Consider the following 14,212-nt stretch of genomic DNA (forward strand, 5'->3'; position numbering starts at 1 on the left):
CAGCCGTCCACTTTAGGCCCTTTTAAACACAGGCTCCAAATCGACAGGGTTTCTATCTGACACCTGGCATATGCGATTTTACGGATGGAGGTTACAAAGTAAGGCACGAGATGTCGAATGACTCGTGTACCTAATTCCAAAGAATAATCTAACGTTTTCCCTGGGACTAGAAACCTTTGGGTATTACTTTAGACTAAAACTTGAAAAGCGCCACTGAATATTTTCATGGACAATAGCTAGAACATTAATCGCAGCATAAATCTATCTTAAGATACGGTGATATTCCCAATATGCAGAGTTCTCACCACGTTTTGGTGAAAGTAAAACTTGAGGTGACCTCGACCAAGACTACCCAAGGGCTCCTCAAGCCCCTCAGCGTTTGTGGCACCTTCTCCCTGTCTGGTTTACAGTGCGAAAAGATGCGATTTACACTTCTCTGAAAGTATCTCCAACATATGCGATGACCCAGCTCCCCTTCTCGGGCCCTTCGAGCCTTCTCACAAAGTGGAAAACATTCGTGCCGACGTGATGCAGGATCCCTCCCAAGCGAACCTCGTACGGAGTCCATGCGAAAGCAATATCGCCATCAACCCGGATTTCCGATTTAATCCCTCCATACTTTTCTTCATCATCGCCTTCTTCCCCTTCAGTTAAAGCTATGTTCTCTTCCAAGCTCACAGGCGAGTCCCATGGTATCCGGTCAATGACCTCGGGAAGCGTGATCTGGAGATGCTGGGGAGGTGTCTGGGTATCTCGGGACGCACTTTCCTTCGAATTGAGTGGCTTGCTGTTTATAGGTCTGACGAGGAGAGCATGGCCAGATGATAGAATGCAGCTGTGCATTACAGATGGATTGCGTAGTTTGATTCCTGATAGGAATTTGTGTTGTGGACGAGTGCTAGAATGATTCTGTGTTCTTTGAGAGGGTTTCTCGAGGTGCCGAGATTTGCAGTAGCCATTTTATTAATTTCAGAACGAACTTTTTGTGTACCTCCAATTTTGTAGCACTCCAGAATATACAGAGATCTAAGGATGAAACTTATAATTAGAAATTTGCTGTTTGATTTAAAGAGAGGTGGTCGAAGAATGCTGTTAGCACTTGCGGGGTTCGACACGGCGATTGATTAGTTCGTCTTCACGTCACTTTGACTCAAACGCAGTCAGTCAGTCCAAGCCAAACCCCGAAGTGAGAAATAGCCCCAGAAGTGGCAGAATGTATAAAGCCATCGAATATCGCTGTGATTTCGCTGATGCTAACAGTATCAGGTTCTCGTCCTACTGTGGTGTTCCAGTATCGAAGTCAATTTTGTAGCTGAATCGTTGAAAGCATAAGTATGGAGTATTTTCTTATTCTATAACTCCTGCTACATTCATATTACACACCAGTCTTTGCTTCGATACGACATCCGACGAAATATTAGCGTTACGGTGCAACTCTACTTACTATGTACTGTTTTGACTGTTACTTAATCTCTTCCCAATTGAGATGATATGGTCAACAACTACAAGACATAAAGAGATCCATGTATTTCTCGTAGCCATATCATCTGATGTTGATTCCCTTGGTCAGCGCCAATTGCCTTGGCACTAACAAGAAACTCTCGCTACATGGTCTCCGTTTAGGCTTGCGTAGAGGAGCAACAGCCTGGGAATTGAATTCTTAATTGCTCTATCACTGTATCTCTTAGGATATACCGTGCCGATGGGAATTTTGTTGATCGTTGGGTAGTCATGACCGAAGATCAAACCATACAGAGATTACTGTCTTGACCAGAACATTTTCACGAAAAGCATTGATATCCAACCATGAGAAACATAGTACTAAGTTAACAATCACCAACGAGATGTCAAATCCTCGGCCCGAGTATATCCACCACCCTGTTCTCACATTGGCTACTTCATGGCGGCTCGCCAGCTCGGCTCTTCTCCTGTTTCTATCGGAACAAAACCGAACATCCACCTTGGCATAACGACCATCAATATCACAAACCTGAGTTTTCACTGCTTTTAATTTGTAGATACGCTCAACCGATATTCCGACGAGTTCGATACTTCCGTCATCGCGGAAGGTGATCTCGCTGATCTTTCTTTCATTGGCTAACACTTATCTGCCGTTAATATAACGTGCGGACCGCCTTCCGGCACTTTGTATTGTTTTACATTTATCCTCAGTACCTCATGTCTGTCACGCGGGGTTATCGAGATAAATTATTCTATGGCGCATGACTGATTGTGGGGTAAGCTTGAATTCTAGTGAAGAGGTTTTGTACGCCCACAGATAAATACCTGCCAAGTGCCATTGGAAATGTGATTCTTCTTCATATCATTTTTACTCCTTCCTTTCTTCGGCATATCACTGTTCAAGATGTTACTCTCCGCCTTATTTCCTGTAGCTTCCCTTCTGGTTGCTCAAGCTTCTGCTCATGGGGCTGTCACCAGTTATCAGATTGGGAGCACTGTTTACCCAGGGTATTATGCTCCTTCTTAGACTAACGCTTGTAAACTTGCTGATTTCTGTTCTTTAGATACCAAGGATACAGCCCAGCATCCTCCCCACCAACCATCCAACGCCAGTGGACAGATGGATACAACCCGATCCTGTCAGTGACAAGCCCAAACATGCTCTGCAACGGCGGCACTTCCGCAGCGCTCTCCGCAGAAATTGCAGCTGGAACAGCCATCACAGCAAAATGGGCACAGTGGACACATCAGCAAGGACCTGTCATGGTCTGGATGTACAAGTGTGCAGGCGAGTTCAGTGCTTGTGATGGAAAAGGGAAGGGCTGGTTCAAAATTGACCAGACAGGCTTGACTGCTCCTCCTATCAGTGGCACCAGCTGGGGAACGAACATTGTCTTTTCCAAATTGGCTTACACCGTCACCATTCCCAAGAGTCTTACACCAGGCAATTATCTTATCCGACATGAGCTTTTGGCTCTCCACCAAGCAAATTCACCGCAATTCTACCCAGAATGTGCCCAACTCAAAGTCACTGGCACCGGAACTGCATCCCCAGCGTCGAGCTTCTTGACCACCATTCCCGGCTACGCTGCCGCCAATGATCCTGGTGTTCTGGTTAGTCTTATGCTATAATACTTGCGATATTCAACTGACGTAATGACAGGTCGACACTTATATGACCAAAGCTACCAACTACACCTGCCCTGGTCCAGCTGTCTGGACTGGCTAGATCGACGTGCTCACTGGGAAAGCATATCTTCGTTGTAGAGAAGTTCAAGAAGAAATGGTGATGAACGAAATAAGATGCATAGGGGAGATGAAAGACCTGACATTTGAATCTGTATATATTTACTTCAACCAGTACACTTCGTATCTAGTATCTACTCGGAATGGAGGCGTGAGTGATCGTTTTCAAGTCTGAGCCCTGCATATTCTAGTGGGGTCACTTCTTTCATCACCGCTATTTCTCACCTCGCTTGGAATATATGGTAGGTCACTATGATTCATGGCCCAAATGACGTGGACCTCCGGTCGCATTTGCCTCAGATAAAGTTTTGGGTCTAGCCCCTGCTCGGTGATCAATTGAGGCTGAATTAGAGTGGGAGGACTGAATGCGGGGGAGAGGACTACATATCACCAACACTATTCCCAACTGGAACCGGAACGTGCTGCAAGGTTGTATCTCGGCGACACTCAGGCCGTCTGTTATTGACGGTCAGGATGCGATGGGATTGGCTGTATTTGTAAATCTTCCAGCAAGATCCTCGAAGAGACCTAAGAAAGGGGCGAAACCAGAACCTGGGCATGTGATTGACAGTATCTCGTGATATATATACACCCTGATCCCGACAGTCATCCGTGAGAGTCTTTGCGATAAAATAAAGACTGCGTTGATGTGCGAAGATAGTGGTGCTGTCTCCCCTCTTAGGCCGATGATGGAGTCATAATCTAAATGGTATTTTCTGCCTGGTAAGTTGGATAAATCATTTGATAAAATGGTGTTATATACAATTTTCTTAATAGGAGAGATTAACTTGTCTTTCGTTTTTTACTTGTGGGATGAGAAGATCATGACAGTGCTTGGGTGCGTGCCAGAAGGGAGTTGAACAAGGGTGTGGATCAGGTGACTTGATTGGCAAAATCCTTCCACTTTCGCAACAGATTATCTACCTGAAAGAACCTTTGCCTTTACAAACCATTCATAGACAAAAATCTCTGGATACTTACAAAATATATCTCCCTTGTTACGGAAACGTGTTAAGACTTCAAGGTACAAAGTGCTTCTCATTTGGCTGTTTTCGCTGCATTCACTCAAAAACGATTTTGAATATACCATCTGCCTGAACATAGTCGGAGGTATGATATGTTAGTAGAGGATATACCAAGTACATTGGGGTTTGAAATTATTACCTTTTGCTTTGTTTACTTCAATGCCTACCTGCTTAGCCGAATGTCTTGGCAAAAGTTGGCTACGTCGGGAACAGATCCACTTTTATCATCTCCAAGATGAAGCATATCTAGGATGTCGAACTGTGTGGAAAGTTTCCTGTTCTTTTCTTATCTTTCTCCGCTTTCCGGGTTTCTACGTTATCAGTCGTTACCAACAGATATTCAACCATGCAGTTCCAGGCTAAACTAGGCGCAACGCGGTCTCAGAGGGTGCTCTCACCAATCGCTGAAGTATTACTCAGTTCCGCTTTTATGACATCCACGCGGTTGAGAACCTTGAATAAGCTATCGTCCAAGAAAGCTTCTCAACGGCGAAGCATCATCCCATTTGTCCCTGACAATCTGACAGGGGCAGTCCTCGCTTAGCGATAAGGCCGGGGTAAACCTCCTTCCTCTTCAGATCAAGTGGGGTACAGCAAGGAGATGTTTTGGCAAGAAAACACTGAGATATGATCTACGGTACAGATATCCGTGTGGCTTCCAATGGTTTCCTGCAAGCCTCTTTGCATTTCTGGAAGGTCGCTAGAAGATGAGCTGCTCAGTGACGACAGTGTGTCTTCTCACCGTTCAAACTCTTGGAACTGAGCGGGGTATGGAGACAAGTATATATCCTTCTGTGCCCTCAAGAGAATTGATTGTTGGTAAGCTACTGCATCTAGTAATACCGCGTGCTTAGCGGGTAACGTGCTGTCTTTTCAAGATGCCAAGATTCCTCTTCACCGCTGCCTTGACGTTCCTACTCGTGTTTGCTCTTCTCTCAACTATCTCTGCAGATAGGTTGAGTGCAGTCGCAAAAGCACGAGGCTATGATCCTCGTGTTATCAATCAAAGAGCTGTCGAGGAAGCCAAATCAAAACCCAAGCGCCAGCCAGTCGTGAAGAGAGCCGCAGAGACGGCATCAGTATGCACTACCCCTCTTCCACCAAATCCAACAGCTCCGTGAGTTTATTCCCAATACTCAAAAGTCTCAATGTACTGAACGATATCATAGACCTAGCTGTGGAGGAAACAACTGTGTCAATGCTTTCAACAAACAATTCACCGCAAGCCTAGATAATCTGGAGTCGTTCTGTAGCTCATGGACGGCGTCGCCGACTTCCTCCTTCTCGCCCACGGGTACTGCAGCTTGGGCTGCAAACTGCGTTGGTCCTTCTACTGCTGCCACACAAGCCTCTGCTGTCGCATCCAAAGTTTCGTCAGCATGCAGTTGCTTTGTTCCGGAGCCCACTCCTTGCCCAGGGGAAGAGAAGTTCCAATTCTTGAACGCAGATACTAAACGTATGCTAGATCCCTTCTACACAGTTTTCTCACTAACAGCATGCAGCATTTCAAGTCACTTCGCTTCCAGAAGTAAACTACGACATTGGAGAAATGTATTCAGGTCTCATTCCAATCGACATGAATGATCCATCTCGAGCACTGTTCTTCGTATTTCAACCCACCGACGGTGCGCCAGTTGACGAGGTCACGATCTGGCTCAACGGCGGACCAGGCTGCAGCTCACTTGAAGGTTTCTTTCAAGAAAATGGTAGATTCATCTGGAGTTGGGGAATGTATGAGCCTGTTTACAATCCATATTCATGGGTGAATTTGACCAATGTTTTGTGGGTCGAGCAGCCTGTTGGAACTGGCTTCTCCATTGGTAATGTTACCGCCACCAGCGAGGAGGATATTGCCACAGACTTTGCCGATTTCTTTTTGAACTTCCAGAAGATTTTCGGGATCTCGAAGTTCAAGATTTATGTCACTGGTGAGAGTTATGCCGGGAGATACGTCTCTTACATCTCAGCAGAAATGTTGAATCGTAACGACACGGATCACTTCGATGTCAGCGGTGAGTGGTGTTCATAATGTTGTTCGCTGCTTGCAAGAACTGATGATTAGCAGGAGCATTGATCTATGACCCCACCATTGGACCCTATGTTTACCTGCAACAAGAAGCCGTCGCTTACCCTTACATCGAGAAGTGGAACAATATCATTGGCTTGAACGAAAGCTACATGGCTCAGCTTAAAGAGCTTGATCAATCTTGTGGTTATGCAGAATACCGAGAGAAATATTTGACGTATCCTGCGGCTGGTGTTCAGCCTGTAGCGCCGGATACGACAAACGAATGCGATATCAATGGACGTGCAAGCATGGCTGCCTTCAAGATAAATCCGTGTTTTAACTCATACGAGATCAACACCCAGTGTCCAATTCCATCAGGTACGCTTGATGTGATGATTGAAATAAACTTGCTAACTTAATTTCACAGACCCACTTGGCTTCCCTACAAACTTGGCTTATTCATATCCAGGGCTTACTCCACTGTACTTCGATCGCGATGATGTCAAGAAAGCTATGCATGCCCCGATGGACGTCGAGTGGGCAGAGTGTTCTGGACCAGTATTCGTCGATGGCGATGACACCTCAGCCGATCCAATCCAAAAGGTCCTTCCACAGGTAATTGAAGCCACAAACAGGGTTTTGATCTCCAACGCACAGCTAGATCTTGTGATCATCACGGATGGCACGCTGCTAGCCATCCAAAACATGACTTGGGGAGGGAAGCTGGGTTTCGAGTCCAAGCCTGAGAAGCCAATCGTCATCACGCTGCCAGATTTACAGTACCAACAAGTGTTTGTTGATAACGGATACGAGTTCGGGACCGAAGATCCTCAGGGAACGATGGGTATCCAGCATTATGAAAGAGGGGTGATGTGGGCTGAGACTTTCCTGAGTGGACATATGCAGCCGCAGTTTCAACCACGATCAACTTATCGTCATGTTCAATGGATGTTGGGCCATATTGAGGAGCTTTGAGATGAACGTAGAAGGCGAATTTTGATATTACCACCAAATCCGTATGGAAGAGAAACTTGGACATAAGATATTACCCTCGCTACACCGAATAAGTGAGACTGCAACACAAACATGGAGACGCATCACGCTGTCAATCCAACAATGATTGTTGAATGTTCCGGAATAAGATTATGTTTATTCTAAATGCCAGAGAAGCATAAGCAAGTATAGACACGGAAGAAGTATTTCTGGATACTGGTATGGATACGGCACGTGACGCAGTGCTGCACATAGTAACTCTAGGCAGTCACCGTGAATAATCAAGTTAAAAAGCTATAACACTTCAGATGCTGTTCAGATTATGTAGTGAATCAAGATGATGGATATTCCCGAGTGGACTACCAGAAAGTGATTCAAGACATGTGACATATTAATCCACGTGATGGAGTGCTTTTCGTCGTCGTATCCATTTTCACCGTCGCCTGGATGACGCTCAAACGCTACGTCGAGTCCCCTTCGCCGCGTGTCACATCGGACCGTGCATGCTCGTCTGATCCAACGATTGGACATCATATGGCACACGAGAGCAGCGTCTGTTGCAAGGCAAGTCTCGTCGTGAAGCCTTTTCCAGTCCGCGTTGTTGACCCAATTAACCCTAATTGATTGTTTCGCTTGCTGACGCTCGATATCAGATTTTACTTGGCATCATAAGCACCATCTTTCACGTTGATGTCTAAATGGTCAGAATTTAATATGGTCAGTAAGGGTGGTGACCATACGGCCGAAATGCTCCGAGGGCACCTGGGCAGGTTTCGTCAAACGCCGGCGCAGCATGAGGCACATTTGGGGGCTCATATTTAACCACTCAAGCGAGTGCGTCCTGAGCACCAGAATAGGTAAGCTAGGTGTTCTGTATGGTTCACTGCCTTTACGGCGCTGCTGACAATGAATCTCGTGCACGGCTGCGGGTGAGCCTGGGCACACGGGTCATCCTTTGCAATCCCGCAACTCCTCCAACGAGATCGCGGGATCGCTGTCCACGATATCAGGCAGGATCCAATACCAACCTGTCAAATATTAAAACAGAGTTTCACGTCAGATCTGTTCCCCGCCAAGAGCCTCATTTACGGCCTTACGTAGAAAACCCTGGTGGATATGACTTTGAGGAATGCGGGAGTGTATTACGGCGTTACGATGGCATTCACGAGTTATGGATTCTACACTCGCAGAATTCTTGTTAAATATCGATCTCTCGGAATATTAGTGTTGAATTATTTACTTGCGTGTAAAAATCAATTATGGAATAATGGAGGGAGGATGCAGCGAGGAGAATGTAGGCAATATACATAAGGTACCTAAAATACGCTGAAGCCGAAATATGGTCCTCCGTAGGATCCACAACCGAACAATGACTGAAACTCACCGAATCCGGTACATATAACTCTTGGCCTCCTCCCAGTCTATCCCAACTCTCAGTGCCTCAGAAAAAGCATTAGCGAATCCGACCATCGTGGCTGTCCCATCTAGGTGCAGATCAGGCCGGAGTGTTTTCAACCTTAGCGGTTCGGTATGACGCGTAGACATTGACTCCCTCGCACTCGCTTAATTTGCTTGGCAGTTAGGGGTTCGGTTGATTGTTGTTGTATCGAGGACATAAAGGAACGATTTCTCTCTTCTGTCTGAGGCTTTGATTACAGAACATCAAGTCGGATCTTTATTTCTCCACCCTCAGAGCCTCTTCACTGTCCTCATACGGCACTTTCAACCACATATCATTACCCCACGCCAGAAAAAACAACCTTCGTCTGCCCTCTTCACATAAACAATCGCAAGATGACGCAACACAGAGTCGCCCAAGACTGCACAGATGTCGGTCCAGAATGTTCTGTCGAGGATACCATTTATGGCTACAGGCCAAATCTCGGTGTCAGTGCATTTTTCGTGGGCATCTTCGCACTTGTCGCAATCGCCCAACTCGGCCTTGGCTTCAAAAAGCGAACATATTTCTACAGTATCGCCATTGCAATGGGCTGCATCGGTGAAGCAATCGGGTACGGAGGAAGAATAATGATGCACCCAAACCCATACGACGATACAGGATTCACGATGCAAATCTCCTGCTTGATCTTCGCGCCTGCTTTCGTGGCCGCGGGAATCTACCTCACTCTCAAGCACCTCGTCCTCGCTTTCGGCCAAGAGCGCTCCCGTATCCAAGCACGTTGGTACACATGGATCTTCATCACATGCGACTTCTTCTCATTGTTGCTTCAAGCCATTGGTGGTGGCATGGCTGGTAGTGCAGGCGATGATGCCGACCTCCGCGACCTCGGAACCAATTTGATGATTGCTGGTATCGTCTTGCAAGTCGCTACCCTCATCGCCTTCGCATCTCTCGTTATCGACTACGTCGTACGGACACGCTTTGCATGGGAGGCGGTCGACCCGGAGGCAAAGGCCCTTCTCGCACAGAAGAAGTTCAAGGGTTTCGTGTCGGCTGTCGTCATTGCTTTCTTGACCGTGTTCTTCAGATGTGTATACAGAATCGCTGAGATGGTTGGAGGATGGGCGAATCCAATTATGCGGGATGAGATCTCCTTCATCATCATGGAGGGAGTGTAAGTCATACCTCAACGCTTGCTACTCAGCCAGTACTGATGATATGTAGTATGATTCTCGTCGCTGTTCTTGTTCTGACTGTTTTCCATCCCGGATACTGCTTCCCGCAAAAGCAAAGCCTCGTGGCGAAAACTGCTTCGCTTGAGGCAGGGAGCGACAGCGAGGTCATGCGCCAACAAGAGAAGAATGTTCGTTCGGCCATGTAGACGATCTACAAGGATCTGGATGCTCATTGACAGGAGAAATGATATCAAAACTGGGTCATACCATACTGGAAGGTTAGGAGTTAATATGGTCATCAGCCGGTGTAATTGGACTTGGGGAGGATGATTTGGTTGACGATAATGATGGTGGCGAAGGCGTATGGAATATTCGAACACACATAGATGAAACAATGATACCATTTTACCGATATAAATATTCATTATCCCAAATCCGCACATCTCGTCTCACAGTTCAAGGCAGTACCAAGTCACTAAAATTCAACCGCCCAATCCAGATCCATCCATTTCTCCTTCTCAATATCATTCCAACAAATCTCAGCCACAACTCCTCTCCCAGGAACTTCCACAATCTCCTCCGTCTCCATCAACCCAAAGCCCTTCGCCAACGCTATCATCGGCCCATTACTCTTCATAGTCCCTGCAGAAACCCTCAAGCCGTCTACATCCAACTCATTACTCAACCTCAGCAACAGCGCAAACAGTGCCTTCCCTACCCCTTTCCCCTGCGCCTCAGCCATCAACTCAATCCCAATATTCCCCTGCAACGGCCGAACTTCATGACCCTGTCCATTAAGGAGGATTCTCCCATCAGCAGCGTCCAGCACCAGGACATCGAATCCATTACGCTTTGCTTGGAACTCGCTCTACTTCTCGAGGAATCGAAATTTGTCCCTGGCCTTGCGTTCAGGGGTCCAGACCAGGTCTTGGCAGGGCCATCCGGGGGGTTGGTTGTTGGAGGGATGAGATGCGACGGCGAGCCAGGCGTCGTGGGTTCCGGGGTGTGCGCGTGCGAAGCGAAGGTGGGGGTGGGTGGGCAGAGTGATTGTCCAGTTTGAGGTGAAGAATCTGGGGTCCGTTGGAAGCATGTTTACTGATCAAATGCCAAGGAGATTTTGAAAAAGCGAGTTCGAAATCGAAATTATATTGATGTGGGACAATGCAAAGCTTGGAAGCTGGATAAAAGCTTCTGGAGGTAGTATAGTATTAGTTAAGAGAGGTTTAGCCCGGAACGAATTTTTACCTTACTAAACCTCTAAAATTAGCTGTATATTACCTACTAGCGCTTACTAAGGTAAATTATCCTATATTTATATAGGCGTAAGGCTATTTTAGTATTATAAATTAATATTTATATATTATTCTATTATTTCTGAAAGTTTAAAGTCTTTTTATATTATTATTCTTATATAATATTTAACTAAAGCTAAATCACTTAATAACTTACTTAGTGTACTTTTAGTAGTATCTTTTATTATATCTTAAGTATATACTTACCTCTTATATAAACTTCAGAGGATAAGTTATTATATACTTACTTTATACTTTATTTAGTTTTAATTTATTCCCTAAAGTATTAATATAGTAATAAAGGTATTATATAAAATAGTAGTATAGTATTAGCTCCTTCTATCTCTTTAGCTTATTTTACTATACTATTATATATATATATAAATTTTCCTAGCTCTTATAATTTTCTATAGTAGTAAGAGTATATAACGTTTCTAACTCAGTCGGTGTCGTGAGTACAGACTCGTCAGTTAGTATCAGCTATAAAGTAAGGTAATAAGACGCTCGATTCTTAATAGAAATTAAGACGTTACAAGTAGTAGTAAACTAGGTATAAACTTGCTATTTAATTTAAGTATAAAGCTCTACTATCTAGGAAACTACCTACTTGTTATATAGAACTTCCGACTTCTTATACAAGTTATATAAGATGTCTTACAGGGCGTGTAAGCCCGTAAGCCCGTCTAGTAAGCTAGCATATTATATGACCTATATCTACTATAATTAATATAACTATTATTATAATAATAAGCGTAGAGTATAGTACTACTTGCTAATTCGTACTATTCTCTTATTAGTGCTATTCTCTTAATAGTACTATTAACCCTTTAGTACTAAATACCGACTAGTGCTATCCACTTAGTAGTACCATTAGTATTATAGTGCTAACCCGTGACTTATATCAAGACTAAGCCTAGTTCATGATACTATCCCCCTTCTAGCCTAGTGTATCCTCACGCTTAAGTATACCTAAGGAAATATCGACAACTGCTTATAGCTGTCTTCTTCTTTTATTATATCACCTAAACGCTTAACTAAAAGAGTTGATTATATTACGCTTAGGCGATAGATTAAATTAAGTAGAAAAATTATAGCACCCTATACTAGATATGAAAATACGAATTATAAAGATTATATATCGCCCTGCGATTTCAAACTAATTTAGTATAGTTGATATACCTATCTAAATAAGATATATAATATACGTACTATAAACTGTATACTAATAGCGTTAGATTAGGAGTCCCTTAACTCCCAGATTAAGAAGTTAGATACTAAGGAAGAGAAAGTGATAGCGAAAATCCTTTATTTAAAGAAATAGAAATATTTCCTCTATAAAAGGCGGCAGAAGATAATTACTACCGGGCTGAATTTAATAGAAGAGCTTAACGCTCTCGAAGCGTTAGAAAAGGAAGCTAAGGAGAAGCGGAAGGCAGAGGAAGTATAGAAAAGTACTAAGTTAGTAGGCGCGGAACGTCCTAGTTCCGGCGATATTAACCCCCCCTACGACCTGATAGTCGGCCTTCCTTTTAACCTTAAGGACCTGCTCTAAGTAGACCTGGGTTTCGTTAATAGAAACTAGTAAGTAGCTTTAGGTAGTAAAGGTTTAACCTAGGTTCCTAAGTATTCTCGGATTATAGGTAATCCTTCTATTTCACTAGGTATTTAATAATACTATACTTATACTAATAATCTAGTAGTTCCTCTACTTCGTATTCTTTAAGCGGATTAATAGGTTCTGCGATTGTTTTTAGGGCTAGTAATACGCTTAGTAGTGCTTTTTCTAATAAGGATATATAGAATACTAGGAATACCTTCTTTATTATATTCAGTAGTTAGAGTTCGTAATTCAAAGGTCCTTTGACTTACTTAATCTTAAATAGTCCTAATTTCTTATGATCTAATTTATCGCTTAGCTACTGCGTGTTAATATTTTTCTATAAAAGATAAACCCTATCCCCTTTCTATAGCGTTAGCTCCTAGCTACGTGTTTTGTTATAGTAGTATATATTTTTTTCTACTACGAATTAGAGTTCCTAGGATAATTCCTTATATAAGTCCTGAATCTTCTAGACCTAGATACGAGCCGTATTATTATCCTTAACTGTTAGGTTAGATTCTCTATATACGATAGGTTCGTAACTATAGTTAGTAAAGAATAGTATTATATTAGTTATTTCCGTGGTCGAGCTATTATAGGCGAACTCTATAAGTGGCAGTAGTCTTACCTAGTTATCTTATTAGTAGTTAATATAGTATTATAAGTATACTTTAACGACTTGATTCATCTGTTCATTTCCTCTATTTATCTAAGAGTGAAATACTATTAAGAGTTTTCGTTTAGTTCTAAGGAAACTCGTTAATACCTTCTAGAATTTAGATATAAACAGCTTATCCTAATCAGATACTATTTCTTCTAGTACTTCACGCTTAAAGACTACTTCTTTAAGGTATACCTGCGCTAGGTCCTCGGCTATAAGTATTAATTTGACTAGTACTAGGTTCATATATTTAGTAAGTCTCTCTATAATAACTAGTATTATATTATAGCTAACTCCTATAGCCGGGTCTTTGGATATAGGTAATAGTCTAATAAAATCCTATAATATCGATTTCTAAGGTTATAGTAGTATAGGTACTATGATTATCTGCTTATAAGGTGCGTGCTTAGTTAGCTTATTCCTAATATAAGTATCACAATTTCTAACTACCTCCTTGACTACTACGCGAAGTCCCTCGCCCTAGTAGTATCGCGAAATCCTTAGGTATATTTTTCGTACCCCTTGATATCCGTGTGTGAGTAGTCTATGTTATTCCTGAATATATTCCTTAGTTAGGCTAGGCGGGAGCTATAGCTTCCTATTTACTTGCATATATCTTTTCTTAATTGTAGTATAGTTATTAGTCTTTAGGAGAGACCTTTTGAGCTCCTGAGCTTTCTTTAGTGTTTCTACCTAGGGTCCCTTAAGTTCTAAGGCCGCTACTTCTCGAATATAGGGGACTAAGTCCCTATTATCTAATTCCTTAAGTAAGGCGGTTTTATTATAGATCTTATCTCCTTTGTACCTTAGTAGCCTACTTAGGGCGTCGGCTCTAGCGTTATCTTTTTC

At 43.4% G+C, this 14,212-nt stretch overlaps 4 protein-coding genes across 4 annotated transcripts; 3 read left to right on the top strand and 1 right to left on the bottom strand.

Annotated features, from left to right (window-relative positions):
• Positions 1 to 426: 426 nt before the first annotated feature.
• Positions 427 to 843, bottom strand: ONS95_013374 (uncharacterized protein; the record flags this gene model as incomplete). Its single annotated transcript, XM_058507019.1, has 1 exon — positions 427 to 843. The coding sequence occupies one exon, from the start codon at positions 841 to 843 to the stop codon at positions 427 to 429; it is 417 nt and encodes a 138-aa protein (XP_058357750.1).
• A 1,496-nt stretch (positions 844 to 2,339) lies between these two features.
• On the top strand, positions 2,340 to 3,338 carry ONS95_013375 (uncharacterized protein). The gene is made up of 3 exons (XM_058507020.1): positions 2,340 to 2,469; positions 2,526 to 3,075; positions 3,125 to 3,338. Exons 1-3 carry the CDS (start codon positions 2,366 to 2,368, stop codon positions 3,188 to 3,190), a joined length of 720 nt encoding a protein of 239 aa, XP_058357751.1. The 5' UTR covers positions 2,340 to 2,365; the 3' UTR covers positions 3,191 to 3,338.
• A 1,772-nt stretch (positions 3,339 to 5,110) lies between these two features.
• On the top strand, positions 5,111 to 7,215 carry ONS95_013376 (uncharacterized protein; the record flags this gene model as incomplete). Its single annotated transcript, XM_058507021.1, has 5 exons — positions 5,111 to 5,349; positions 5,402 to 5,688; positions 5,735 to 6,244; positions 6,298 to 6,618; positions 6,668 to 7,215. The coding sequence occupies 5 exons, from the start codon at positions 5,111 to 5,113 to the stop codon at positions 7,213 to 7,215; spliced, it is 1,905 nt and encodes a 634-aa protein (XP_058357752.1).
• Positions 7,216 to 9,027: 1,812 nt separating this feature from the next.
• On the top strand, positions 9,028 to 10,016 carry ONS95_013377 (uncharacterized protein; the record flags this gene model as incomplete). The annotated part of the gene is made up of 2 exons (XM_058507022.1): positions 9,028 to 9,809; positions 9,860 to 10,016. The coding sequence occupies 2 exons, from the start codon at positions 9,028 to 9,030 to the stop codon at positions 10,014 to 10,016; spliced, it is 939 nt and encodes a 312-aa protein (XP_058357753.1).
• Positions 10,017 to 14,212: the final 4,196 nt, after the last annotated feature.

The sequence above is a fragment of the Cadophora gregata genome, assembly GCF_030347475.1.
Source record: "Cadophora gregata isolate MNR1 chromosome Unknown scaffold_7, whole genome shotgun sequence".
NCBI classification, from domain to species: Eukaryota; Fungi; Ascomycota; class Leotiomycetes; order Helotiales; family Ploettnerulaceae; genus Cadophora; species Cadophora gregata.